General features: G+C 45.2%; 2 protein-coding genes and 1 long non-coding RNA gene across 9 annotated transcripts in view; 2 read left to right on the forward strand and 1 right to left on the reverse strand.

Moving 5' to 3' along the window:
- Positions 1 to 7,937: 7,937 nt before the first annotated feature.
- The window catches only part of LOC310763016, a 143,757-nt gene continuing 124,396 nt past the window's right edge, over positions 7,938 to 27,298 (reverse strand). For both annotated transcript variants that reach the window (XR_014548373.1, XR_014548374.1), the window contains one exon: positions 7,938 to 8,435. This is a non-coding gene — a long non-coding RNA (uncharacterized lncRNA). The remainder of the gene's footprint in view (positions 8,436 to 27,298) is intronic.
- LOC310762968 (transmembrane protein 254-like) lies at positions 9,181 to 14,659 on the forward strand. Its single transcript, XM_083614879.1, has 4 exons — positions 9,181 to 9,573; positions 11,270 to 11,373; positions 13,172 to 13,231; positions 14,389 to 14,659. The coding sequence occupies exons 1-4, from the start codon at positions 9,196 to 9,198 to the stop codon at positions 14,504 to 14,506; spliced, it is 660 nt and encodes a 219-aa protein (XP_083471005.1). The 5' UTR covers positions 9,181 to 9,195; the 3' UTR covers positions 14,507 to 14,659.
- LOC310762970 (double homeobox protein 4C-like) overlaps positions 22,851 to 27,298 on the forward strand; it is an 89,459-nt gene continuing 85,011 nt past the window's right edge. For 4 of the 6 annotated variants that reach the window (XR_014548325.1, XR_014548327.1, XM_083614881.1 and 1 more), the window contains exons 1-2: positions 22,851 to 23,613; positions 26,428 to 26,938. Coding sequence is in view for 2 of the 6 variants with exons in the window: in XM_083614881.1 (XP_083471007.1) it covers positions 26,812 to 26,938 (127 nt within the window). In the remaining 4 variants the exon portion in view is untranslated. The remainder of the gene's footprint in view (positions 23,614 to 26,427; positions 26,939 to 27,298) is intronic. The other 2 variants (XR_014548324.1, XR_014548326.1) reach the window with 1 other exon arrangement.

Below are 27,298 nucleotides of genomic sequence, written 5' to 3' on the forward strand. Positions count from 1 at the left end.
CCCTCCACCCTTTACATATAGCCTATTTGTCTGTCTCTATTTCTGAGCGCACTCCCAACCCCAACTTCCACCTTAACTGGACCCCAATACCCCTTTTGGGTATATACAACCCCCTCCTAAACACATATTTCCCCTGGCCCCACCCCTCTAATCTCTTGTATCTCTACCTGCTAACCCCCCCCCTTTATATGAACTGTCTGTCCGTTAGTCTATCCATCTCTGCTTACCTGCCCCCCCCATGACCACCTAATCCAAACGCTCTGTAAAAGCCACCAGCCAGCAGCGCCTGATCAGCCCAGCAACCCAACAATACCCAGGAATCACCACTGCCACAACTCCTAACCACCACACGCCCTACTCCAAGAGGACGCCAAGCCAACCTCAAACCAAAACCATTAGGGAGACTGAGATGACACCAACCAGGGAGATGGCAAACAATGCTAATACCGTAACTCCCCTTCAAGATGATGACCACCCAGTAACGAAACGAGATCTGAGGGAAATGGAAGCAAGATTAGAAGCACGATTAGAAGAAACACTGAAGGCCACAATGGCTCCCATGCAGGTACTAATCAACAATCTAACCTCCAAAGTGGAAGCTCTAGAGAACAAGAACCAAATGCAAGAAAGAATAATAGAGCAATACCGGGAGGAGAACGCACGTGTGAACAAGAAACTGGACGAACTGGTAAACCAAATGGAAGCAGAACACAGAGAGATGAAAATTAAGCAAGCCGACCTTGAAGACCGCAATAGACGCTGTAACATCCGCTTCCGCAACTTTCCTGAAAAAACAGAGGAGAAAAGCCCAGCAGACCTAATTATACGCTGGCTGAAAAACACAATCCCAAGCCTGAAACTTGAGGCAGATGACTTGGAGAGGGCTCACAGAGCCCTAAAACCTATGCCAAAACCCAGCGCCCCCCCAAGAGACATCATTGTATGCTTCACACGCTACAAAAAGAAGGAAGAGGTATGGAACAACCTCAGAAACTCAACCAACCTTCGATATGGAGAAACCTCCATTCTGGCCCTACAGGACCTATCTCAGGATACCCTAAACCGGAGGAAAAGCCTGCGCCCATGCACCCAGCGTCTCCAACAAGCAGGGATCAAATACCAATGGGGCTTCCCCTTCCGCCTCATTGTGACAACCAATACAACACAACACATGGCTACCAACATACCTGAGGCCCTGCAACTACTAAAGAACCTTGAACTCGACCTCCCACCGGAATGGCAACCGACAAACCCACCAAGTGACAGCCCCAACCACGAGGAAACAACAGCAAACAACTGGACGACGGTACAGAAGAAAAAGAAACAACAGAAGCGGCACAACAACGCAAACCAATACAGACAAGCATCATGCTCAGAACCGTCCCGCCGGCCATACGACACAAGAAACCAGACCAAGATTAACCAAACCAATTCATCGCAGATGGACAACCCTACAACAGCAACAACCGCAGCTGAATGAAGCAACCAGGAAGAAACCACAAACTGAAGGACTGGTGATTTCCCCCCCCCCCCGTTCCCCCTCTCTCTCCCCCCCCAAAACATAGATTTAGTTAACACCATCAACATCCCCCCCAGCCCTGCACCCCCACAGAAATCCCCACCCCAACACCAGTCCAGACAACCTCAACCACATTCCCCATCACCCACACCTTCAACATCCCCATACTCCATACTAAGGAAAAACAACTCCTCCAACCTTAATAACACAACCCACAATCAGGCTAAAATCTGATAAAATCAACCAGCACTATGGTGGCACCAGAGCGTACCAGCACCCACATCCCCACCCCAACACACCAACAATGTTGCTCATAACATTGGCAACATTGCTTATGAACCTTATACTTGACAGCGACGTTACAAAGTCACTTCACACTGTCTCACTGATCTCCCCCTATCGCAAACAACAGGGGGGATGGCCTGTCCTTGAACACGGCCTTCCACACCAGCTGAGACCTAGGACCAACCGGCTAAATACCAGATGGCCTAAAATACCCCAAACAAACACCTATATGACTACATATAGGAAACTCTCTACAACTTACCCCCTACTCTTTAACCCAAATCTTACTCTAATCCCATTAGCCCTCCACTCACCACACCCTAGGTCAGCGCAACCCCACTGGTTCTTTAAACAACACGAAGAGAGAGACACAAGAAAACCCGAACGGGTTGGCAGGGAATCGCCCCACATAATAGATAAGCAAGATGGCTAACCTAAAAGCAATTACATTAAATGTGAGGGGGCTGGGAAACCCCATCAAAAGAAAACACATCACCTCATACATAAACACCATGAAACCACATATCACCTTCCTACAAGAAATACACAACCCACCCAAAGGCAGCAAACTCCTGAGCGACCCCCGCTTCAGTCAACAGTGGGTCGCACGAGGCTCAGGGAAAGCTCGCGGTGTAGCCATAATACTCAGTAGAGACCTGAACTTCACTGCCACAACAGTCCTCAAGGACAAAAAAGGCAGATTCATTTTCGCTAAAGGGACACTAGATGGCAAAATCAAACTGACAATCGGCTCCATATATGCCCCAAACGCGAAACAATTAGAATTCTTCCAGAAGACACTAAACAAATTCCTCTCCTTCTCTGAAGGGGAAGCAATCCTAGGAGGGGACCTCAATCTAAATATGAAAGGTATATCCCTGAAAGACATCCACCCTACAACCCCATGGGCAACCTTCCTCCGAAGGAAACCCCCAACAACTAGGAACTCTTACAAGTTACTAAAAATGCTAAAAAACAGGGGTCTCTATGACATTTGGGGTGAGCAAAACCCGGGAGACATCAGCCATACATTCCAATCGGGACGTCATGATACAGTGTCCAGACTGGACAGCATTCTGCTCACACAGGGTCTGATCCCCTCAGTGGAATCAACAAACATAGGTAACATTAAAATCACAGATCATGCCCCAGTAGAAGTCACTGTTAAAATAGGAGAAGGAACACAAACCACCCCATCATGGTCCTTCAGTCCCATCCTAACTACAAACAAACAAATTAGAGAGAGTCTCACAAAAACCCTCCAAAACTACTTCAAGGAAAACAATGTAGACAATATAACAACCCCCCTCCTATGGGACACAATGAAAGCGGTCACCAGAGGAGCTTGCATAAAAGAGAAAACATCCCTTAAAAAACAAACCTCAAAAATTAGCAAAATAGAACAAGACATCACAGCCCTCTCAACACGCTACAAACAAACAGGATCTAAAAAACTCCTCAAACTTATAGAACAAAAAAGGAGAGAACTAGACTCCCTAGAAATTAACAAAACAATGATCAACATCCTATATTCTAAACAACGTTTCTATGAATATGGAGGGAAAAACTCCAGATTACTAGCAAATAGATGTAGGAAAAAAGCACTCAAAACAAGAATACACTGCATCACCAAAAAAGATGGCAACATAACATTCTCCCCTGAAGAAATATCCTCAGAATTTGCAGAATTCTACTCCAACCTATACACCTCCCATAACCCACCAGAGAAGGAAATCAGAACATTTCTAGCAGGATTGACCATGCCTACCCTAACTGATGAGGAACAGGAATTCATGGACAGCCCTATCACCCCAGAGGAAATAGAAGTGGTCCTCAAAAACCTGAAACCACACAAAGCCCCAGGCCCAGACGGCTTCACAGCAGAATTCTATAGGAAATTCAAAGAACCCTTGATGCCCTACATGACCCGCCTATTCAACGACATCATAAAAGGGGGCCCCATCCCCAAAACCTGGACCCACTCCAAAATAGTCTCCATCCCAAAACCACTAAAAGACAGCCTCAAAGTAGAATCATACCGCCCAATCTCATTAATAAACCAAGACTACAAGATATTCACATCAATCTTGGCCAACCGCCTAAAAATCTTCCTACACAAGTTAATAGCCCCAGACCAGACTGGCTTTGTCCCTGGCCGCAATATAACAGACCCCATCAGGAAACTACTGAACCTGATCGAACACAGCAAGGCAACTAAACTCCCATTCACAATTATGTCCCTAGACATCCTCAAAGCCTTTGATTGCTTAGAGTGGAAATACATATTAGCAGTACTAACTAACATGAAATTTGGCCCCAACTTCCTACAAACCCTCAAACAAATATACTCCCAAGCCTCAGCAAAATGCAGAACTAACAATATGGATTCTAATACTATAGCTATCCAAAGAGGCACGAAACAAGGGTGCCCACTGTCTCCCTTCTTATTTATCCTGGCTCTGGAACCCTTAGCAATCTGCATCTGAGCAGCCACAGACATCAAGGGAGTGGAAATAAAAGGCAGAACCTATAAATTAGGGCTCTTTGTAGATGACCTAATGGTCACAACACCAGACCCCATAAGCACAGCAACCTCCCTAATCAGAGAACTCAACACATTTGCAATGGTGTCGGGCCTACAGGTAAATTTTACAAAGTCAGAAGCTATGTGCTTCAACACCCCTCCTCACACCCAAAAAGAACTCACAAAGGTCACCAAAATAAAACTCTGCCACACCAAGTTCAGATACCTAGGGGTACAAATAACCAGAAACCTCAATAAATTGTACCTCCACAACTACAAGCCCCTGTGGCGACAAATTAACAAAGACCTAAAGAGATGGAATAACATGAATTTCACTCTCTCAGACAAAACAGCCATGATCAAAATGATCACACTCCCAAAACTAACCTACCTATCCCAAACCCTCCCAATCTGGATCCCCTCAACCCAACTCCGCAGTTGGCAGAGAAAACTACACTCTTTCATCTTCTCACATAAAAAACCAAGAATAAGCCCCAAATACCTGCACCTCCCCACCTCAGAAGGAGGATGGGGAATCCCCAACATAGAAGCATATTACATTGCCAACCAAATACGCCATATAATCCCATATATACTAGAAGATGAGACAAAACAATGGGTACACCTAGAGAGGGACACAATTGAAAATACCTGCACCACAACATACCCACTCCTCCCAAACAAACTAAAGAAAATTCCCACAACACTTAACAGGTACACACAGACCATGCTCAAAGCATGGAAAACACAAATAGGCAAACTATCCCCAACCCCATCCCCACTAATCCCCCTGGCGTACCACCCATTATTCCACCATGCAGCACAAAACCTCCAGATAAAAACCTGGCGAACCAAAGGCTTATATCGCCTAATAGACTTTTATAAAAATAACAAACCCTTGTCAACACAAGAAATACAAGACAAATTAGAAGACACCCAAATGCCCTGGTTAACACAACACCAACTACATGCCCTCTTAAACAACCCAACAGTAAAATCAGCAGCAACTAGACCCCTGACAACCTTTGAAAACCTCCTCCTAACAACAAAGGGAAACGGTAAAGGGGCGGTATCCGCAATATACAAAATACTACTCCAAAACCCCGCAAATCCCCTAGACGCAATCAAAAAACAATGGGAGAATGACATAGGCTATGAGATTAACCCCACTCAATGGACCAGAATGTGGTCTAAACCCCCCTTTAAATCCATATCAACGCAAAGAAAAGAACTCACACTGAAACTCACCTACAGGTGGTACCTAACACCAAGGAAACTAGCGCTAATACACCCAGGAACCTCACCAAAATGCTGGAGAGGGTGCACCTCCACAGGCACATACCTCCACATGTGGTGGGAGTGTCCCAAAATCCAACTATTCTGGACAACAGCCATACAAGAAATATGTAAAATAACTAAACAAGTATTAGACGTCACCCCAGAATTGGCCCTACTAAACATCTTCCAAGACAACAATGCCCATTTACACCACAAAGAACTCATAACCCACCTACTTTCAGCAGCCAGAAACACCATAACCAGACACTGGAGAGACCTGTCAGGAGTAAGCATGGACCAATGGTACCAAATAGTATGGGAAACAGCCCTACTAGAAAAATTAACTAATAAACTGAAACTGACACGGGGACAAACAGAAGAAGACACCTTCACCCCGGTGTGGCTCCCCTTTATCACATACACAGCCCAACAGGACAATGACAATAATCCACCAACAGCATACAAATCAATATGGCTAACCTGATCCAAAACACCCACCCACCTCACTCACACACGAAAACAAAGATCACCACAGCCAATCACAAACAAACAATCACACCCTAGGCCAACCCCAACCTCTCTCACCACCAAAGGAACACAAGTGAACAACACAAGCACGCTGACACCAAACTCTACATACATTAAGCATAACAGAAACACCGCTACCCGACCCCACCCCCATCCATCTCCCCTCCCTCCACCCCTTCTTTTTTTTCTTTTTTTTTCTTCTCTCCCTAATGCCTCATCAAATGAAACAGATTTGTAAAAATGTTACATGGAAGGAAAAAAAAATACGAGGCATTACACTTACACTGTAAAACAAGAAAACCCTTAATAAAATATTTTAAAAAAAAGTAAGTAATCAACCAAGTCACATTAGGCTAAAGCACAGAGCCTTATTTTTTATTTTTATTTTTCAAAAGGCTGCATGGTTCCCTCTGCTACCACTACAGCATAGAATGAAGTTGAGGTTGGTTGGGCTCAGCAACAGCAAGCCTTCTCATAGAAAGTCAAGTACAGTAGCAACTAATTACTATGCATGTCCTCCCAGGGAATATGTAATTTACATTCATGTACATACATTCTGAAAATAGAATGAAATTGAGGTTGGTTGGGCTCAGCAACAGCAAGCCTTCTCATAGAAAGTCAAGTAGCAACTAATTACTATGCATGTCCTCCCAGGGAATATGTAATTTACATTCATGTACATACATTCTGAAAATAGAATGAAATTGAGGTTGGTTGGGCTCAGCAACAGCAAGCCTTCTCATAGAAAGTCAAATAGCAACTAATTACTATGCATGTCCTCCCAGGGAATATGTAATTTACATTCATGTACATACGTTCTGAAAATATACGCATGGGGAAACAGTTGTCAGTGATTTATTTAAATTGAAACTTCCCCTGTGCTTTAAATTGCAGTAATAGCAATATACTTAAAATGTGCAAAGCATCGCGTAACATTATGAGAAACAAATCCAGATGGCCCAAGCATGCAAGCCCCATCCACCTACACTTCTGGACTGCAGACACACCATACATTTAATGGTCCTTTAAAACAATCCTGGGACCCATAAGGGGGCCAGGAGTTGTAGCTCCGTGAGGGGATAAATGGCTGTTTCTAGCATTCTTTGGCCGAGACAATGTGCTTACCACTGCTTTTCAGAGGGAGGCAGCTGCCAGATCAGCAGAGCTTGGCACTTGTGATATTCTGGCACCAGGTCCCCCCCACTCCTCTCCATCACTGCAGCCCTTTTTCTGGCTTCTCTGGAAAATGTGACATGCAGGAAGCCAGCACTTTTGACTCCTTTCATGTGCTAGAAATGCTGAGGACAAAATGTGACGGACGCGACGGCACTTTTTCCTCTCATGCCGTTGGGCCCGCTCTCACTTAGATAAATTGTCCCCACCTCACTGAACAACCCTTTACCTGAAGGTTTCTTTCCCTTTTCCCTTAAAAATTCTAGCTCCAGAGTATCCTGTGGAGGACCTTTGTGAAGGGGTAACTAGTAAGTTAGAGTCTCAGATAGGTTTTCTTTAAATAAACAATAAAGATTTATTTAAGGCAAGATAGTATATAACACAAATGGATTCAACTTAGGTTAGTTCAGAAATACAGTGCCATTTCACTTTAAAATTGTCCTCAGTTGTTTTTGCATTATTGGTTTGGTTCAGTTTGGTTCTTTTTTCTGGTGATACTTTATTTCAGTTATCCACCCCCTTTAACAATCCTGCTCCTGAGGTACTTTAAGTAATACAGTGGCACCTCTGGTTACAAACTTAACTCGTTCCGGAGGTCCATTCTAATAATAATAATAATAATAATAATAATAATAATAATAATAATAATTTATTATTTATACCCCGCCCATCTGGCTGGGCTTCCCCAGCCACTCTGGGCGGCTTCCAAAAAAATATTAAAATACTGTAATACTTCAAACATTAAAAGCTTCCCTAAACAAGGCTGCCTTCAGATGTAGACCACAGGGCTCTCCACACCCTCTCCCTTCACTGGGTCTGGGAGTTTCTTCTTTTCCTTAGAAGAATCTATCTCTCCCCTCCAGACTAGATTTGAGTCCCAAGTAGGCTGTTCCTTTCCAGCTTCTACTTCTCCTGGCTCAGCCTCTGCCTCCCAGTAAAATTCTGGTCTATTCCTCCTTCAGGACACCACACTCTGTCCTTCACAATACGCTCAGAGTGGAAGTTGTTTTTTCCAGAACCAACTCTTTCTCCCATTCACTCTTTATACCTCAGCCTGTCTCCTAACCTGTCTCCCTACCTATCTCCCACCCTCTCCAACCACAATTCCAACCCTCTTTAAGTATAAGGCTCATTATTGTTTCACAGGATGTGTATGGCTTTAAGGGCCAGAGCAAATAACATGACCTAGTTTTACAGCTGTGAAGCAGTTTAGCAGGTGCTGTTAATGTTTATTAAGCTGTTATGTTAAGCTGTTATGTTAATTAAACACGTAGCTCTCTCAATACCCTGATGGATGGGTCATGCATATTGATATATTGTAATTTAGTGTAAAAGGAGTTTTTGTTTTTGTTGTTAAAACCTAGCAAAAGTCACTTGCGTTTCTTGAAATGTGTGGTCTCCCCAGCACGCCTTCTGCAGCGCAACTAATCTGCAAAATAGCCAACAGCAAGAGGGGTCAAGCACTGGGCACTGGAAAGGGCAAGAAGAGTAGACAATAAGCACATTAGGGATGGGGACTCAGTGAGTGTGCTGTGTGCAAACTCCAGAAAGGCGAATGAGTGGTGGTGATTTTGTGCGAATGAGGTGCGCATGGCACTACTGCACCACCACGGGCAGGTCAGCTGGTAGCGCATGGGACTCTTAATCTGAGGGTCGTGGGTCCGAGCCCCACGCTGGGCAAAAGATTCCTGCTCTGCGGGGGCGGGGGGGGGGCTAGATGATCATCAGGGTCCCTTCCAATTGTACGATTCTACGACCCCCCCTCTTGTATCGCTTGTCACTGTGCTGAATTGTGGCACAATGGGTCAGTGCCCTGTTAACCAGAAGTCGAGCCCACGCAGGGACGGCTTTCGGCGGGATTCCAGCACTGCAGGCGGGGTTGGACTAGATGACCCTTGGGGACCTCTTCCAACTCTCCAATTGTGCGAATTGCCGTCAGCAGTTTGCCACAAAGACTCGCACTCGCGGTTGCCCGAGAGGAGGAAAGCAGCAGGCAGCAGTGCGGAGCCCGCGGCAGCGAGTCCCGCGGATCCCTCCTAATCCAACCCTCCTCCTCCCCAAATGCAAATACGGCGCCGTCGCCACGCCCCTCCGGAGCGCTTCTTGGGGCTGCTCGCAAGAGGCGGCGGGAACAGATCCGATCGCCGAAGAGATGAGGAGGGTGGCGGGCTCGATGGACTCCCAGGGCGAGCACCGCGCCGATTACTTCCGACGCTCCAACCTGTTCGTAATGGTGGCGATCTTGGTCGGCCTGAGCTACCACGGGGTGAGCGCAGCCTCCCTGCAGGCTCCCGGGGCAGCTGGTGCGGGGAAGCGCGGGGCGCCGCGGCTCCAAAGCGCACCGGGGGGGGGGGGACGGACGTGAGGGGATCATAGTCACAGCTGTCAACTTTTCCCTTTTCTGGCGAGGAATCCTATTCGGAATAAGGGAATTTCCTTTTAAAAAAGAGAAACGTTGACAGCTAGGATCATAGTCCAACCCGGAACATTTCGCCCGACGAGACTCGAACGCGCGACCTGGAGGTTAAAGTCCTCGTGCTCCACGGGCTGAGCTATGTGTCTCTTGCCGTGGGAGCCAGAGAAGCCAGGGAAGGCTTGGAGGGGATCCCTATGTACCGTACTTAGCTTTGAAGATGTTAGGGATGAGCCCGCCCAAATCAAGCGTGGTTTTTTTTAAAGTCACATTTATTTCACGGGGAGAATTTACAGGATTCAGTAGGGCGCCCCTTTGAGTTCAGTGGGCATTACTCCACTGCAACTGGGCAAAGGGTAGAAGCCTCATGCAGGTGTTTAAACTCTTCCACTGAAATGAATGGGTTGGAAAAAAACAAAACAAACCCCGGAATCTTGAGTTATTTTCTGCTGCTCTGAAATAGAGGCCATTTTTCTTGTTTCTGTGTCCCCCCCCCCCCACTCAAAGGTTTTTGGGAGCTGAATCCCTGATTGGAGTCCAGTATGAATATGTTTTCCGCCGTAGTGCACTTTTAGTGCATTTCATGAAGACAGCCTGCTTTAATGCATAGCACACACTGTTTATTCTGGAAGTACATTATATGATAATTGTGATTTATTTTTTTAGGGGGATCTAGACCGAGATCTCATCAGCTGTGGGCTTTCTTGCCTAAGTCCAGTGTTTCAGGGTCCTCCACACCCTGCATTGTAAAATGGAAGGGTCAGAACCTTTTTCAGCCGTGGGCCGGTCCACCATCCCTCAGACCATGTGGTGGGCTGGACTATTTTTTTTGGGGGGGGGATGAACAAATCATTCCCACAAATAACCCAGAGATGCATTTTAAATAAAAGCACACATTCTGCTCATGTAAAAACACCAGGCAGGCCCCACAAATAACCCAGAGATGTATTTTAAATAAAAGGACACATGCTACTCATGTAAAAACACACTGATTCCCGGACTATCCGTGGGCCAGATTGAGAAGGCGATTGGGCTGCATCCGGCCCACGGGCCTTAGGTTGCCTACCCCTCGTCAAATGGCTGCTAATTTCTGGGTTGTTCCACATTGTCCTCAAATTTCATATATTATGTATGGATACTGGGGGATAAACACAAAGGTTGTGAATTCTGATGTTGCAGGATGATGGGTTATGTTGACACGTATATACAGTGGTACCTCGGGTTACATATGCTTCAGGTTAGATACGTCTCAGGTTCCAGACTCCGCTAACCCAGAAATATTACCTCGGGTTAAGAACTTTGCTCCAGGATGAGAACAGAAATTGTGCTCCGGTGGTGCAGCAGCAGCGGGAGGCACCATTAGCTAAAGTGGTGCTTCAGGTTAAGAACGGACCTCCGGAACAAATTAAGTACGTAACCAGAGGTACCACTGTATGCCGCTTAGGAATTTGGAATATTAAGTGGTACAGCTGAAGTAAATAAAACAATACCTCCTGTATGCTTACTTAAATGTATCTCTCTTTCTCCCCTCCCCCTCCTCACACCTCAGTGGGCAGTCTTTTCACCCTCAACAATCCCCTATGACCTTCTGGGGCCATTAGGCACCGTCACTAAATATTTGGTGGAAAACCATAAAACTCTTCTCAATATCGGGTAAGCTGAATTCTCATCTTCTACCTGTTCACATTCCTTCTGCTCACCCAACAGTGGGGATTTTGGGGGTGGGTGGGAGGGTGAGTAATATAATATGCAGCCATGTGTATGTGTTTCTCTTTGCATATTGGGAGGGACAAGTGAAATGTAAGAGCAAGCTACAGTCAAGCAATGTATTTGAGATTATAGAGTCATAGATTATAGAGTCATAGAATTGTAGAGTTTCTAACAATGGACCCAGGGCCTCATTCTTTTTTCTTCCTTCCTTTTTAATTGTAAAAACCAGTCCGACACATGTGTGAAGGGTGGATCGGGACAGGCTGTCTAGCCTTTGTTCCTCTTCCTCTGGTAGTTTTCCAGCCCATAATTATCTCCCCTGAGCACTTTTGTAAACTGGGTTAAAGCATAGCTGTCAACTTACAGATTTGAAAAAAAGGGACCAGCAGCCTCGAAAATAAGGGATCAGCAGCCAAAATAAGGGATTTTGGCTTAGCTTATACAGAAATCCCGCACTCATGGAGCCATGCTGCTTTGGCTGCAACTGACTGTGTTTTGCAGGGGGTTGGACTAGATGATCCTAAGGGTCTACAACTCCCACCAAAGAAGAGTGGCAGACAAAACTGATGAATGACGTCGAGATGGCAAAGCTTACAGGCAGAATTAGAAACCAGGAAGAGGACCTCTTTAATAAAGAATGGGGAAAGCTTATAATTTATTTGAAAAGCTATTGTAAAGAGTTACATACATTGGTAAGATTGACAGAAAACTTGTAGTAAAAATTTGAACTATGGATGGACAAATGATTTATAAAAATAGAGTTATGAAAGGGATCCAGAGGGGGAAATCACTGCACTGGTTGGAGGGTATGCTAAGCAGCACGTTGGGGCTGCCGTCGTCCTGGGGCAAGGAGTTCCATTGGCCCTTCCCCGCCTGAGAGAGAGGGAGGGAGGGAGAGAGACTCTCGCCCATGCTGCCCGTGAGCCCGGCATGAGGCGGTTGCGGCGCGGCGGCTGAAGTGCCGCCCTTCTGTGTCCCTCCCCATCCCCTCCTCTTCCTCCTCCCTCAGGCCGCCTCCTCAGCCGCCGCTGCCTCCTCTGGCTTCCCCTGGCAGAAGTCTCGCAAGAGGGGCTGCCTGCCCGCCACCCACCACCCGTCTCCTCACAATGTGCCCCTGAGGGGGGAAAGGGAGAGACGAAGACACGGCAGCTCGTGCGCTCGCTCTCTCGAGGCGGAGGACCCCGAGCCGCTGCTTCCCTCCCGAGCTGGGCGAGCATGAAACCTGGGAAATTTAAGGGACATCATCAGTAAGGGACGGCAGCAGGACACAGCACTGGGATAAGGGAGTTTCCCGCCAAATAAGGGACGGTTGGCAGCTATGGGTTAAAGAGCAGCTCCATACATGCCTTACTCCACTCGGACTGTGTAGTGTTTCTGGTCCGGTTTAGGCTATGCATAACTTGTTATTAGAAATATGCACATTAATGTAAAGGGCAGGGCAGAATGATTGCCTGCTTTTTGAAAACCCCATTCCTGCACCTGTTGTGTGTTTTTCTTGCACAAGCCATGCTTACCGAAATGAACAGGCATTGCATAAAGCATATTTGCGTTGCTTCAGTGAACTCCTGTCCATTTCACAAGGGCTTGCATGAGAAATAACAGGGTTGTGTCCCCTGTTAATTAGCTGGTGATTGGGAATGTGTTTGGCTTTCCCCCTGGGAATACCTAAATGTTTTGGGCTAACCCTTATCTTGCTTTAATTTACGCCAGTTACAAATGGTGTTATTTTCCTTCCTTTCAGATATTTAATTACCTGGTTAATCCACATCGGGGAAGCATTATATGCCCTCAAGCTATGCAAGTAAGCTATTTTTATTTTATTTTGGGTCTCTCTTCTACCTCCACCTCCCTCTGCCCTCTCCTAAACAGCAGATAGCGCGGCAAAGCTGCGTCTGGGCTTGTGAGCTGGTTTCCTGGGTACGGATATGGGGTGTTGTGGGAAATGCATGAGCACTCCCTCTCACTGCCTGAAGTGGTATGGAAGTGACACACAGGTGTTAATAATCTTCACAACCTATCTGCAAGAATTGGGTCTAAAGTAAATTCTGTTAAGGACCGACTTCGGAGCTGTCGTTGAATTTGCTTTTTAAAAAGCAACCAGTGCTTTCCAACATTGAACCAATGAGGTGTGCTGTGCATTGGAACCCAACCCAGCAGTGGCAGGTGAACTTACCCTGACCCTTTTTGTCAGGTTTCTTAAAAAATAATAATAAAGGCGCTGGCACTAGTTTACAAAGCCTTATACATCTGAGGACCAGGATACCTAAAAGGCTGTCTTGCACCTTATATATACAACTTATGGTTGCATTCTGCAGAAGAGGGCCTCTTGCAGATACCATCTCATCAGGAGATCTGCTCCGTATAATGCGAGAACTGGACCTTAAATTTTGGTGGCACCTACCCCTGAGAACTCTGTCTATTGTCTTTTAGGCACCTCTTAAAGACCTTCCTCTTCTAAGAAGCCTTTTAATCAGAATTTTATCCTGGCCTTTATCTGCATTGTGTTTATATATGCCTTTATTGTTGATGATTTTGTATTGTTAATTGCTTTGGGATGTATAAATGAAGTAAGCAAAATAAAAGAACATAAAAGAAGCACAAGAAGGAGCCAGTGACTGTGTAAGTAGGCTGGTCTGTGTGAGTGCCAGTAGAGGAGTAACAATATGATGGTTCTAAATCCCAAATATATGCACTTGGATTCAAAACCCTGTTTGGAGGTTATCTGGAACTAGTGACTGCATTGCTGATATCTTTCCTTCATTGGTGTATCACATGCCACCCTGGAAAGTTCCCTGAAGGCTTCTGGTGAGGGAGCAGGGGTGTCGATGACAGCCCAACTTCAGTTTCCGCCCATCCTCCAAGCAGCTGAGGGCAAAATAGACATCTATCTACTTAACTTAGATTTTAAGTAATACATGCAGAAATGTCAGGCTTTATTTGTCCGTCTCTTCACTGCAGGATGAAAGGCATCACAGACCCTTCAACTCAGCGTTTGTGGTTGGTTCAAACATTTTTCTTTGGAATGGGATCTCTCTACTTTTTGTTGACCTACAACCCCCAGAAGAAAAGTTGGTGAAGGATTCAGCCAGAAGAGAAGGTTCCAACGCATTCTAGCTTTGGGGTATATTTTTCAGGGAGAGGGATGGGTGTATTCCTAAATATTTTTTGTGCGTTCAGAAGTGTGGCAATCTTCTCTTTCACTTGGAAAGAGAAATTTATTTCAGACGTTTCCTCTGCAGGTTTTGCAGCTGTGGGCAAAGCAAGGAAACTAGCTTGTGACAATGGGGGATGGAGCCTTTCTTTTTAGATCAAGGAAATAAAGCCAGTTCTTAATGGTCAGGACCAAAATGCCAACACTCACAAGATATCTGCATAGGACCAATTTAAAATAGGGGTGACAAACAGAGCAAGCACAGAGCAACCTATAGTCTCTACTTCTCAGATCTAACAGTAGCCTTATTCATAAACTGAGCTGTGGTGAGGCATCTTCTTTTGGGCCCAACTTGCACCTGTCTGTTGCTCCCCTGGTTTTGCCTGCATCCATGGCTGGATTGCCCTCTATAAGTGATTGTATGGATAGTCCCCTTCATTTATGAGCCTCTTTCTCCCCTCCCCCACCACCCTTTTTACAGGTAAGGGTTGCAGATTAAGCAGGTCTGTGAGCACTGATCTCTACATGCAGCCACACTGTGTCCAGGGTGTAGCTGTGACTGGGAGGCAAGGTGGCATTTTCATTCTCTGTCATTTGCACCATAGACCAAGAGGGCTAATGCTACTCCATTAGTACTTTTAGCTGTGCTTAATAATAATAATAATAATAATAATAATAATAATAATAATAATAAATTACTATTAAAAATAATGTGCAACAGTGCAGATTATCCTTGTTGGGCATCCAGTTTTAGCAGGTGGCTTGGTTAACTTTTCTTCCCCTTTCTTGAGAAATGAACCTCTTCTATTTCTCACCCACCTTCCCACCCAGAGTTTAAAGGGGTTTATCCGCCGTAGATGTGGTCAGCATTGCATCCCAAACATCTTGCAATCTTTCTCCACAAACGCTGCCACCACCCCTCTGATTTATAATGGTCTACCAGCAGGTTTTGCTCTTATGTTTTCTTGGTGCTCTCTTAACAACCTGCATGCATTGCAAAGCACTTTAGTTAATAACCGTGGCACTAAACTCTTGGGCATGGCGCAAGCTTTTCTTGAAGTGCAAAAGGCTGTGAGAGAGAAAGCGGTGACCACATAAGCAGTGGCATAGCGTGGAGGGTGCAGGGGGAGCCGGCCGCACCATCTGGGGGTTAGGGTTAGGGGGCGCAAATCCACGGGTTAGGGGGCACAAATTACTTGCCTTGCCCCGGGTGCTGACAACCCACGCTACGCCACTGCACATAAGAACTGCAGTCAAGACCAAGAAACCCCCCTGGGGCAGTTTTCTTTCTCAGAGATCCAAAGTGCTGTTAAAAGGTAGTTTTATATTACATGCCTTAAATTCTTTAGGGGAGATGCCCCCCGAAGAAATACATCAAAGCAGGTCTACTAGTTTCAATCTGAGAGAAAGCTTTGATAGAGCTTTCATTAGGCGTTCCTCATCCAAGCTGTGTCGTGATAGACAGAGCTGTCTGTGGGGAAGGTTTAGAAACAGCACGTTAGTTGGATTTGGAGGAAGTAGTTAACAGTGCCTGTCAGATGAGTGGGTGTCTAATTCATAGATGTGTTGGCCAATGTGTTTAGTATCTGCTTAGTATCTACATGTTTGGTATCTACATGTTATGCAGTGCCACCACCCAGATCTGAGAAAGGAAAATTACTGGTGCAGTTTTCCTCTGGCATGGCATTGCTTGGCAGGGTGAAGTGGTTTACAAGATTTTATCCTCTCTAGAGAGACTTTTCACTAGTATAAGCTCAGGGGCAGAACGAGGGTGAGAAGCAAAGGGCACCAGCATGGAGCTTCAATAAACCCCTCCACCCCACCAACTTTTTAGCATTTTGTATTAGTGCAGTGCATTTTTACTGTAGTGCATGCCATTGTTATGTTGGTGCAGGAGACAGGTCTGCTGATTCTTTGCCTGAGCAAATATATAGAGGTTGGGACTCTCTGCCACATTAGACCATAGTTCTTGCCTTTGGTTTGGACTTTTAAATCTCTTGCTGATTTCTGCTGAAATGCCCTATGATGTCTTTCAAACTCTGTGTCTCATTTGGATTTATTTTTAGGCAGCTCTGAAGAACACTGCTGCTCATAGTTTTAGCTCAGCATTTTGCCTTTGTGCTTGAACACCCTGCATATTCCATCATGCTTGTTGTATTGAGAATCACCTCTTTAACACATTACGTTTTACCTGGGTATTGTCTGGATGATTAAAGGTAGCTTCTGCTGTTCTTTATACTGTTAATACTCGAAGGGAAACATGGTGAGCTGTTTGACTGTTGCATCTTGTGATAAAAATGTGTCCTAAGACTGGGTGCTTAATTGGTATAATGCTGCATTTTGAGCTGATAATTTCCGAGAGCTGTCTCACTGCTGGCCTTGAATAAAGCTAATAATTCTCTCTAAAATATAATGCATGCCCTGAAATTGTTACAAAGGATGGGGTGGTGGTTTCACATCCTTAAAGCAGGGGTGCCAAAACACAAAGTATAGGGCCCCCTAAGGATTCCTAATGCAGCCTGGGTTTCCCCACCACCTTCTAGGAAATTTTGAACAATAACCAGGCGTTAATAGCATGTGCAGCTGGCATCTCCTGTATCTCTTCCCAAGTGGAAGGTTCCTGTGGAAACGCCGACCCTGCAAAGTAGGACAACCGTAATGGTGGGACACCTCTGTTGGTTCTGGACGAGCGCCTGACCTCTGGTTCTGTGACCGCATCAGCTTCCTCATCCTCCTCCAATGCAGGCATGTCCCCATCTGAGTCCTCCTCTTCGTCTCTGGTGCCGCCAGGGTTCTGGTCCTCTGCGTCTTCTGGTGCGTCACCTGTAGGGGGCGCTGCAACACTCGAAGGCAGATTATTACTTTGTGGGGTCTCAAAAGGGAAATATACAAACTCTTGAGTCCTTTCTGACTCATCAGAAGAATCCACAACAGTGTTCTTAGTGTCTACTTTTCCATATTCATCAAAATAAACCGCATGGTATGCATTTGTCTTACCAGTTTGTAAGTCCATAATTCTGTATCCTTTGCCTCCAGAGGCGTATCCCACCAGGATACCTGCTTTTGCCCTGGAGTCAAGCTTGTGTCTGTGTTCCTTGGGCACGTGGAAGTACTGTAACACGGACTTCCAAACACACGTATGTGAGACAGATTGGGAGCTTTCCCATGCCAAAGTTCAAATGGTGTGCGCTCTGCTCCTTTAGTTGGCAGTCTATTCTGCAAATAGACTGACGTGTATACTCCTTCGGCCCACAGCTTCTGTGGCAAACATGCATCCTTTAGCATGCACCTTGTCATGTCCGTAATGGACCTAAACTTTCTCTCAGCTATGGTATTCTGCTGTGGTGTGTAAGGAATTGTGGTTACGTGTGCAATTCCTTCCTTGGCCAGGAGAGCCTGCATTTCATTTGAGCAGTACTCACCTTCATTGTCGCTCATTAACACAGCTGGAGCTCTTTGGAATTTATTCTTGACCATGGCAATGTATTCCTGGAGCTTGTCCACTGTCTCACTCTTCTCTTTGAGGAAATATACAACACAAAATCTTGAAAAATCATCCAGAAATATTAAAATATATCTATTCTTTCCCAGTGAGTGAACATTCATGGGTCCACATATGTCAGTGTGCACTATGTCAAGCACTTTGTTGCTTCTTTGTTCTGTACAACGTGGAAATGAAGGTTTTACAGCCTTCTCAGTAATACAGCTTATGCACTTTGCTGGAGCTTTGTTGCTCTGCCATAGGTCCAGATCCGCTTCATTCTTCTGGCTGGAATATGCCACTTTTGCAGACTGGTTCTCTGAAAGATCAAGCTCATATACACCATTTATTAGCTTTGCTTGAGCAACCACTTTGCCATTTTTAGTCACCTTGCATTCTCCATTTCCAAATGTGATCTGGAAACCTTTCTTGTCCAAAGTGGACACGCTGATTAAATTGCAGCTCAGCTCTGGAACATACAAAACTCTAGAGATTGTGTTCTCAATGCATTCATTGTTTATATTGCATTTCAGGCTCATGGAACCTGCACCTTTTGCTTTAACAATGTTGTTGCCATCTGCAATCTCAATTTCAGATCCTTCTTCATCATTTATCTCATTTATCTCATTAAAATAGTCCTTTTTATATGAAAAATGCGAGCTGGCACCTGAATCAATTATCCATTTATTACGTCTATTCTCACGATTCTGGACAGCTAAATTCCTTTCTTGCAGCAGCCATGTACATTCACATTTTCCCTTCTTTTCCCCTTTTGGCTGAAAGGGGTGGGGTTTCTTTGCTTTAGGAGCCCTGCAATTCTTTGCAATGTGTCCTTCTTTGTTACAATTGAAACAAATCACTTTCTTAGGCATCTCTTTGGACTTTGTAAATTGCCTAGATGCATAACTGCTGTCCTTGATTTTAGCATTTCTCACTGGAGATTCAGCTCTATCTATGCATTCTTCTTTTAAATAACCAATCAAGTCTTTAAAAGTCAGACCTTGTCTATGGTCCATCAAACTTACAAAAGGGCTAAAGCGTGGTCCAAGTGATGATAGGGACTCGCCTGTGGAGGTGTCCCCTCTCATTTTGCCCACTAGGAAAGAGATCCTGTCATTTCTCAATACTGTAGAAGACAAGACATTGGCAACTGTTCCCATCCACGTGCTCCTGTCTTTCACCGTGCCCCACCCCCGGGAACTGCTTGTCACGCCAGTTGAGGAGGCAGGTGACAGGAGAACTTCCTGCTTTACCTGTTCTAATTGGCACAAAATTTCCATGTAGACATGGATACACATTAAGCCGAAAATTGAGGAGGCCAAGTGCACGTAGGGCCTTTTCAGTCTCCTCCCTCCAACGGCAGATAGAGTCAAATGCCATTCAGGAATGCCAGAGGATACCGTATTGTCTCGAATATAAGCCGCACCTTAAAAATTGGAGGGGGGGGGCAGAGAAAAAAAGAAATACCCAAATATAAACCGCTGCATTCCTGGCTGCATACTGGGGGCGCTCTCTCCCTTCCCGGCCTTGGGGGAGAGGATGGGGGACTACGCACGGGGCGGGTGCTGCTTTGCTGTGTTCCTGGCGCTGTTTGCCCCACGCTCCGAGCTGCATACCATAAGGTTGCGAATATGAGCCGCACTTTAACTTTTCACGGTCAGAATTTGGGGAAAAAGTGAGGCTTATATTAAGACCAATATGGTAATTCTAGACTTGCATTCCATGAGGTGTGAGGAACTGTAGGCAAATATAGGCTCCCCATCCATACACAGTGGTACCTCTGGATACGAACTTAATTCGTTCTGGAGGTCCATTCTCAACCCAAAACCGTTCTTAACCTGAGGCGTGCTTTCACTAATGGGGCCTCCCGCTGCTGCCAGCGTGAGACTTCCACTCATATCCTGGGGCAAAGTTTGCTACCAGGAAACCTACTTCCAGGTTAGTGGAGCTCGTTACCCAAAGCGTTCGTAAGGAGGACAGTACATAACCCGAGGTTCCACTGCATTTATCAAAATCCTGGACTTCTTGGTTCTAGTCTGCTTGCATTAAGCCAGAGACAAGATTAAGGGTGTTGCAGTGTGGTAATAAAGAATAATCGATGGAGATTAGGGCAGGAAGATGATGTTACTGAAACACCCGGAAGATTTCCAATACAATTTAGTTGGTTAAATTGGTGGGAGTGCTGCAGCTTTCTTTCCAATAAAGACATTTTGTCATTGTTTCCAGCCTTCTTCCTGTATTTCCGCACCTTTATTTTGATCACCAAGTATTGCACATAGACACTGTGTGCAAGAAGATTGCACATGCTCGAATCCTGTAACGTTACCATTCATTTTACAGCATTTAAAGGCATCTCATAACCATTTGAAAAACAATGGAATAATCCTTAACATTTGCATAGCGCTTTCTAGTGTTCAAATGAGCGTTATATTGTTGTAAACTTTAACAGCCCTGCAATGGAAATCAGTATTATTATCCCCCATGCTGCAGATGGGGGGGGGGTGCAGAAAGTGGATTGCCAAAGGTTACCCGGTGAATGCATGAGAGAGGCAGCAGTCAAAGCTGGGGCTTTCTGATTTTTAGCTTGCTCTCTTAGCTAGCATGCTACAGCAGGTGTCGTTATAATGAAATACAACTAGTAACTGGAAGCAACTGCAGCAACAGCAACAACATCTAACAGTGTGAGAAAAAGGTAAAATAAGCAGAGAACTAAATCTGAACCGGTCGACTAGAAGCATGACGGCCTGAATCTACAACCCTGATCACTGTGATCATGTTCACAGAAAGGCCAGCAGGAGGAGCTCTAACTTAACAATGCCAACTAAGCAAAGTTCTAAACTTTTTTCAGTTGTTTGGATCATTGTTTGCCAACCTTATTATAGTGAGAACTTCCCTCTATCGAAAGCAAAAAAGATAGGCAGGTTCTTGTGTTCTTCATAAAACAACATTCCGTTTGGCTTCCCATATTCTCTCATCACAAGCCCCATTGACTCCCAAGTGATAAGGGTACATATACATAGAATTGTAGAGTTTGGAAGTCCAACCCCCTGCAGTTGCAGGAATCATTTGCCCAACGTGGGGCTCAAACCCACAGCCTCGAGATTCAGAGTCTCATGCTGTACTGACTGAGCTATCCCAGCAGGCTTGTGCTGCTGGCCATCACCCTTCAATGGCTATAATTCAAACACCTTTGCATGAGCAGGTAAATGTGCGTAGATACTGTGCACAATCAGGATTCCTACTGTAGCCTTTCAGGCCTTTCCCATAGGTAGGATGAGCATTGCTCCCGAGGAGGGAGGGAGGAGCCAAACACAGGATGGTTCAGAGAAAGAGTTTTTTATTTCTGCTTCCCAGACAGCAGAAAGGCACTTGCGTGGTCAACCACAGCAAGCAGCACTTTTAAGAGTAGAAACAGGCAGCCTATATTCTCTTTAGGTCCCGTCCGCCCCCCCCCCCCGGAATCCAGCCTCATGAGCTTGTACATGTAAGTTTGCAGAAACAATCTCCATTCATGATGAATAGAAATTGTTTCTGTACTCCTGGTGCCATTCCCGGGGTCTGTGCGTCAGTGCGCCAGGATAGTTGCAACCTGGTACGATAAGTTGGATGCGTCACTGACAAGGCCATCTTTTACGCCTTCATGGACTGAGAAGAGGAGAAGGCTTTGTTCATTCAGCTACTTTGTGTTATACAGCAAAAGCTAATGCATATTTTAAGTTTGCATCCTCAAAGAAAGAAATACAGCTCTAGCTAATGCATTTTAGCTGCTGAATCCTCAAAGAAAGAATTTGGGAAGTCTTGGGGCCTAGTTGGGGTGACTACACAGTCAGGTTTGGGTATCCTGTCCCTTCACTACAAGAGTCTGCGTTCAACATGTGGCCAAAGGGCAGGGCCAGAAATGTGTGCCACGTCGGGAAGATCCAGTCTTGTGGTCCCACTTCCCATTAATCAAATTGAACTCCTTAGTTAATATAATGCTTAAAGTTGGTGGCAGCGGCATGCAAACATAAGAGTCCCAATGGATCAGACCAAAGGCCTACATAGTAATAGGTTAAAACGCAGCTATGTATTTTGCAAACGCAACTTTGTTTGCTGGTTTTCCTTTCCTCGTCCTCCTACAAATAAAACCAATTCAATGTTCTGGGTTGCTATGTTCTCATGGTTTTTATTTATGGAATTTATACACCGCCCTTCGGAGCCTAGATCAGCAGTACACACTTTGTGTGTGTGTACAAGGATTGTGTGTGTGTGTGTGTGTGTGTGCAGAGATTGTGGTGTTCTTGTGTGCAGGGATTTGAACCCTGCCTGCCTCAGGCCAACACGCAGATACGCCTCCAAATACATACATGCCTGAGGGAAGATGGCGCCGCCGCGCCCTGTGTTGGCGCCTGGGGACCGGCTTTGAGATAACTCTTAAGGGCTTCCCTCTCTACATTGTCTTCCCTTATTACGTTCCCGCAGCATCAGCACTATAAGGAACGTCTAGCTAGGGCAACGGGGGAGGGGTGTCCTTCCCGCTCCTCTTTCTGGTCCCAACGGCCGCCCATCCCCCACTCTCTCTCGCTTCGTAGAATCAAGGTTGGCGTCGCGTGCCGTTTCCCGCCCAAACCACCCCCGCGCATGCGCCCCCGCCTCTCCTGCCTTGGCGCCCTTTGGCCACGGCTTCCCCTGCGGCGCCACACCGGCCGCCCTCCTCCTCCTCCTTCTCCCTGGTCTCCTCGCTCCTCTCCCTCCCCCGTTCCTCCCTGTCTCCTCTTCGCTCCCTTTTCACACAATGACCCCCCACCCCGCAGGGGGGACCCACCCAGAAGGCGAGATAAGCGCATTAGCATGTCTGGCCTCTGAGGAAGGCTGCCCCCTCTCGCCTTCCATGCTGCTTCTGTCATTCCTTCATCCTTCTGCTCCCCTCTGGCCCCTCCAGGCTCAGCGCGGGGGGCGGGGGCTGGGCTGCCCTAAATCCATCTCTGCTTGGGAGCTGGATCTTCCTCACTTCCACTTCTACCCCACTCCAAGTCTGCCGCTACAGCAGCCTCGGGGCAAAGAGGAGGCGCCATTGGTCTCTTCCCGCCTTTCTTCCCCATTTGATCTTGATCCCCCAACAATCTCCATTCTCCCCTTCTTCCCTGGGGGGGCAGTTTTGGGGCTCCTCTCAGGTGACCAAATGTCTTGGGCCGGCCCTGCTGACCCCCCTCCAGGAGTAAGTCTGGCCAAGGAGGCTGGGACGTCAGCTCAGGCAAATGCCCACTTTTTCATCCTTGCCTCCTTTTCTGAACCTGCCCCTGGGAATTCGGCTGGTGTTTCTCTCCCTCCTCCATAAGGAAAGCCCTGAGCACCAGCATTCCCTGGGCCGTTGCCAAATGATGAGGGGTGAGCACTCTGCACATGCCTGGGAGTAAACCATCTACCAGCTCCTGTTAGATTCCCTTAGGTGAGAGAAAGGGTTTCTAGAGTGATAGCCTAGTAGGTGCCTCCAGAACTCATTGGAGGAAGAGTAAATGGTGACCACCACAGGACACAGGACACAGATATCATTCAATGGGTCTGTGCTAATGTAGGTAATATTAATCTGTATGTTTTGAAGTATGGTTGATTCCCACCACCCCTCAATTTTATTATTTTATCTGTTTGTAAAACAAAAAACTGCAAAGTGGTTTACTATCAAGTGGTGAATACATTTAATGAAATAAATAAACAAATGGCCAAAGGAAAGTTAAAAACAATTACTGTAATTTAAATAGAAATATAATACATCTCACCCTATTTAGGTGACCTGAATGCCTGCTTAGACTGCTGTCCAAATGCTGACTTTTGGTGGGCATTTGTTTGAAAACTGCAGCTAGACTATAAAGCCCTTCCAAGAATGCTGTGTCTGCTATGTCTCTGTTCCAGCACTCTTTTCTTTAATCAAATTTCCACTATACTTTTCTTCAACAAGGCTACATTTTCTGAAAAACAATCTATTCACAATGGGCTTCAGAAACCACAAAGTTACTGTCTAACAACCTGCAGATTAACACACTCACACACATTAATTAATTACAGATTCTTCCAAAGAGCACCCACATAGAAGTATGATTTCTGATAAAATAACTTATGGTGAAAAGAAATTTTAGGTAAACTTAATGCATGGAAGAGTTATGGGTATTTAAAGAGCTTAGATGGTTATTTAAATATTGCTCTTTCAAAATATACATTGAGCTTTTGAAGGAAATGTCAAGACACAACTCCAGTTTTTCTGATATCTACAGGCTTAACACATTGCCCGCAGTCAAACGGGATTTATTTGAGTAATATAATAATTTTAATATTTGAAACGGAAATGAGATGAAGTGGGTGTCGATCAGGGAGAGAGAGCTTTATTGGCAGTAGTATCCCAGCTATGGAACAGCCGCCTCAGTGAGTCTTTCCTTTCCAGTGAGTCTTTATCTTGTCTAAATCATCTAGTGAAGACCTTTTGGTTCACCCACATGGTTTAATTCTTTATTGAAGCTTGGGTGTTTTATGCTCTCTGTGATGCCATCCATATAAGTTGCAAAAGAAGTTTTTGGTTCTCTTTTATTTTTCGTTGATCATGATTTTAAATTATTATAAATCAAGACAGATCCATTTATTCAGAAATACGTCCCTCTCAATCCCTACCATTTCATTTACTTATGTACTGCTTTTGAAATGAACCTCACAAAGTGGTTTACATCAATCTATCAAAACAATAAGCATCCATTTAAAATGTAATAAAACAGCAAAGGCAAACTGCAAGGGGAAAAGTTCAATGATTTTAGGATTGTAGCTTTTAAATGTGTAGTTTAGTGGGAGAGAAATTTTTCGCTATCCACTTTCTCCATGCAATGCAAAATTTTTATAAATTTCTGTCATGCCACCTCTTATTCAACTTTTCTCTAAACCAAAAAATCCTTAATGCTCCAACCTTTCCTCATTGTTCCATCCACTTTTTCACTCTGCTGGCCCTTTTCTGAATTATCTGAACTGGAGATCTGTGATAACGCATCACCTGCTTGTATGCTTAGGGTGGGATGGGGGGGCGCAACTAATCCCTTCCCCACTCCAGTCCTAATTGCTTTCTAAATTGCTGTTTCCTTTGCATGGCAGTGGTGGGAAGAAGGTGGGAAGAACGCTGGGTGTTTTGCACTACATCAAAAAGGATTGCTGACCTCCCCTCCCGTGTTTATAAACACAGTAACCGCAAAATAATCCCCCTCCCCCTCTACTACAAATAGTTCTGAATCTCTACTCCCCTCCCCTCATTTGCTATTTTAAAACTATTACAGTTCTCCCAACATCAGTCCCAAGCAGTGACAGACCCACATTTTGGGGGCCCTGAACTTGAGCTGTTCTAAGGGCCCCTTCACAACTAAGCAATGAGTTCTGGGTAACCACTGTTGTCATCTTCAATGGGGTTGTTCCCTGACAGATCAGCACATTTAAAGAAATCAGATTTTGATTAGAATTTCTGTTCTGGGTTGTCACACGTCTCAAAGTCATTGGTGTGAATAAAAATGTTTAAGAATGTGGATTAATTCAGGTCTGGGGCCCCTCTGGGATTTGGCGCCCAGAATCTTAAGATTAAATGGTTTCATAGGAGATCTGCGCTTGCGTATCCAATGCACTGTTTTTAAAAGAACGTAAGTTTTTTTCTAGTGTAAAATGAATGCAAATTTAATCGTCTATTAGTAAAATATAGTTTGCTTACTCAGCTTAGATTTCCTTCGTCGCTTGCCACCGCTGTTATGTTTACCGTCTTATTCGCATTTGATGCGATTCCTGGCCGTTGCCACTGCCTCCATCCAAGGCGATGTACAAATCTATTTAGACGAGAGAGGATGCTATGAGGGGTATTGGAATTATGTTGTTCCAAGCTTCTGTGTCGATATGAAATAATTTACACTTGCTTCTTTTTAGAACAACAACAAAAACTTTTAAAAAAGGCACCGCCTGACTCCCTCCTTTGGCAATCTTCATGGAGCTCTGGCCCAATGGTTGCCATTGGTTTGATTTGAATTAATTTTATAATGAATGATTTTAGAGTGTTGTGTTGTACTGTTGTACTGTTTTATTGTTGTTAGCCGCCCTGACCCCGGCTTCGGCTGGGGAGGGCTGGATATAAATAAAATTTATTATTATTTTATTATTATCCGTTTGAGATACGAAGTGTGTGCTACCTATTAAAGGGGGGGCGTGTTATTTGGTTGGACCGCAAGTGTGATTTTTGTACGATGCAGGTGTGGGACACCCCACTTTATTCAGTTCTGGGGCAGTTACTTGCACTGGCTTGGCAAAGAAAATGTGTAGCAGGCGCCGGAAAGTTCTCTCTCTCTCTCTCCTCATCTCTGAATTCTCTTCTCTTCAGTTGCCTGCATTGGATAATGCTCCAAGTCAAAACGTGCCAACAGCGAACTATTAAGCATATCAACGCCGGTTTTTAAAATGTATTTTATTGCTTTTTCATATGCAATGAATACAATTTAAAATGCAATAAACGACGTTACCTAGTCTGTCGTTTCTTGGAATCAACAGCAGTTTAAAGTTGGAACCACTGCTTAAAACCAAGGCCTAAGGACGAAATCACAGGCTAAAGTAGGTCAAAGTCAATTGGCGGCCAAAGAGTCAACTGCCAAAGGGGTGGCCAGGGAGGGAGGGAGGGGGTTGACTCAGTTTAGCAAAACGACGGAAGAAAAGGTGACTCCCTCTTATCGGCTGAGAAGTAAGGTTGGGGTTCGCCAACCGGAGATAAATGCCCAGACCGAACCCCCAGCAGAATAGCAAAGTGAACCTGAGAGAGTTAGTGTTCATTTTAAAGGCAAAACCAATTCAGGAGAGAGCGAGAAAGAATTTTTTCATGATGGCAACCAACAACGAAGGTAACAGAAACTTTTAAAAAAATGATTATTAATTTACTGTCTATAAAAAACAACAACAACATTGCTCTAATGATTGCTCTAATGATGAGTAGGAAGGTAGATGATTTCTGGGTCAGGATCCCGGCGTAGGGCAGGCTTTCAAAGACCCATTTGTGGTAGCCGGGGAGAGATTAAACAAGTCTCACTATTTCCTGGGAAGAAGCCCAGGCAAGACTGCTTTGCACACCTTTATTCGTAAACACGAAGCATTTAGTGCGTGGGAAATGTGATTCTCTACAGGACACACTTTCCTGAACATTAAATCCTTTTCAAATAAACGGCGATTTAATTTCCCAATAATTGTGGTTAGGATTGGCTGCG

The sequence above is a fragment of the Podarcis filfolensis genome, assembly GCF_964270895.1.
Source record: "Podarcis filfolensis genome assembly, chromosome: 5".
Taxonomy (NCBI): Eukaryota; Metazoa; Chordata; class Lepidosauria; order Squamata; family Lacertidae; genus Podarcis; species Podarcis filfolensis.

What these genes read in the sequence shown, in the direction of transcription:
- LOC310762968 (XM_083614879.1), top strand. Translation starts at nt 9,196, where the DNA reads ATGACCCTTGGGGACCTCTTCCAACTCTCCAATTGTGCGAATTGCCGT. An exon ending in TCGGCCTGAGCTACCACGGG is followed by an intron (nt 9,574 to 11,269) that starts GTGAGCGCAGCC and finishes CTCACACCTCAG; the next exon opens with TGGGCAGTCTTTTCACCCTC. An exon ending in TATGCCCTCAAGCTATGCAA is followed by an intron (nt 13,232 to 14,388) that starts GTAAGCTATTTT and finishes TCTTCACTGCAG; the next exon opens with GATGAAAGGCATCACAGACC.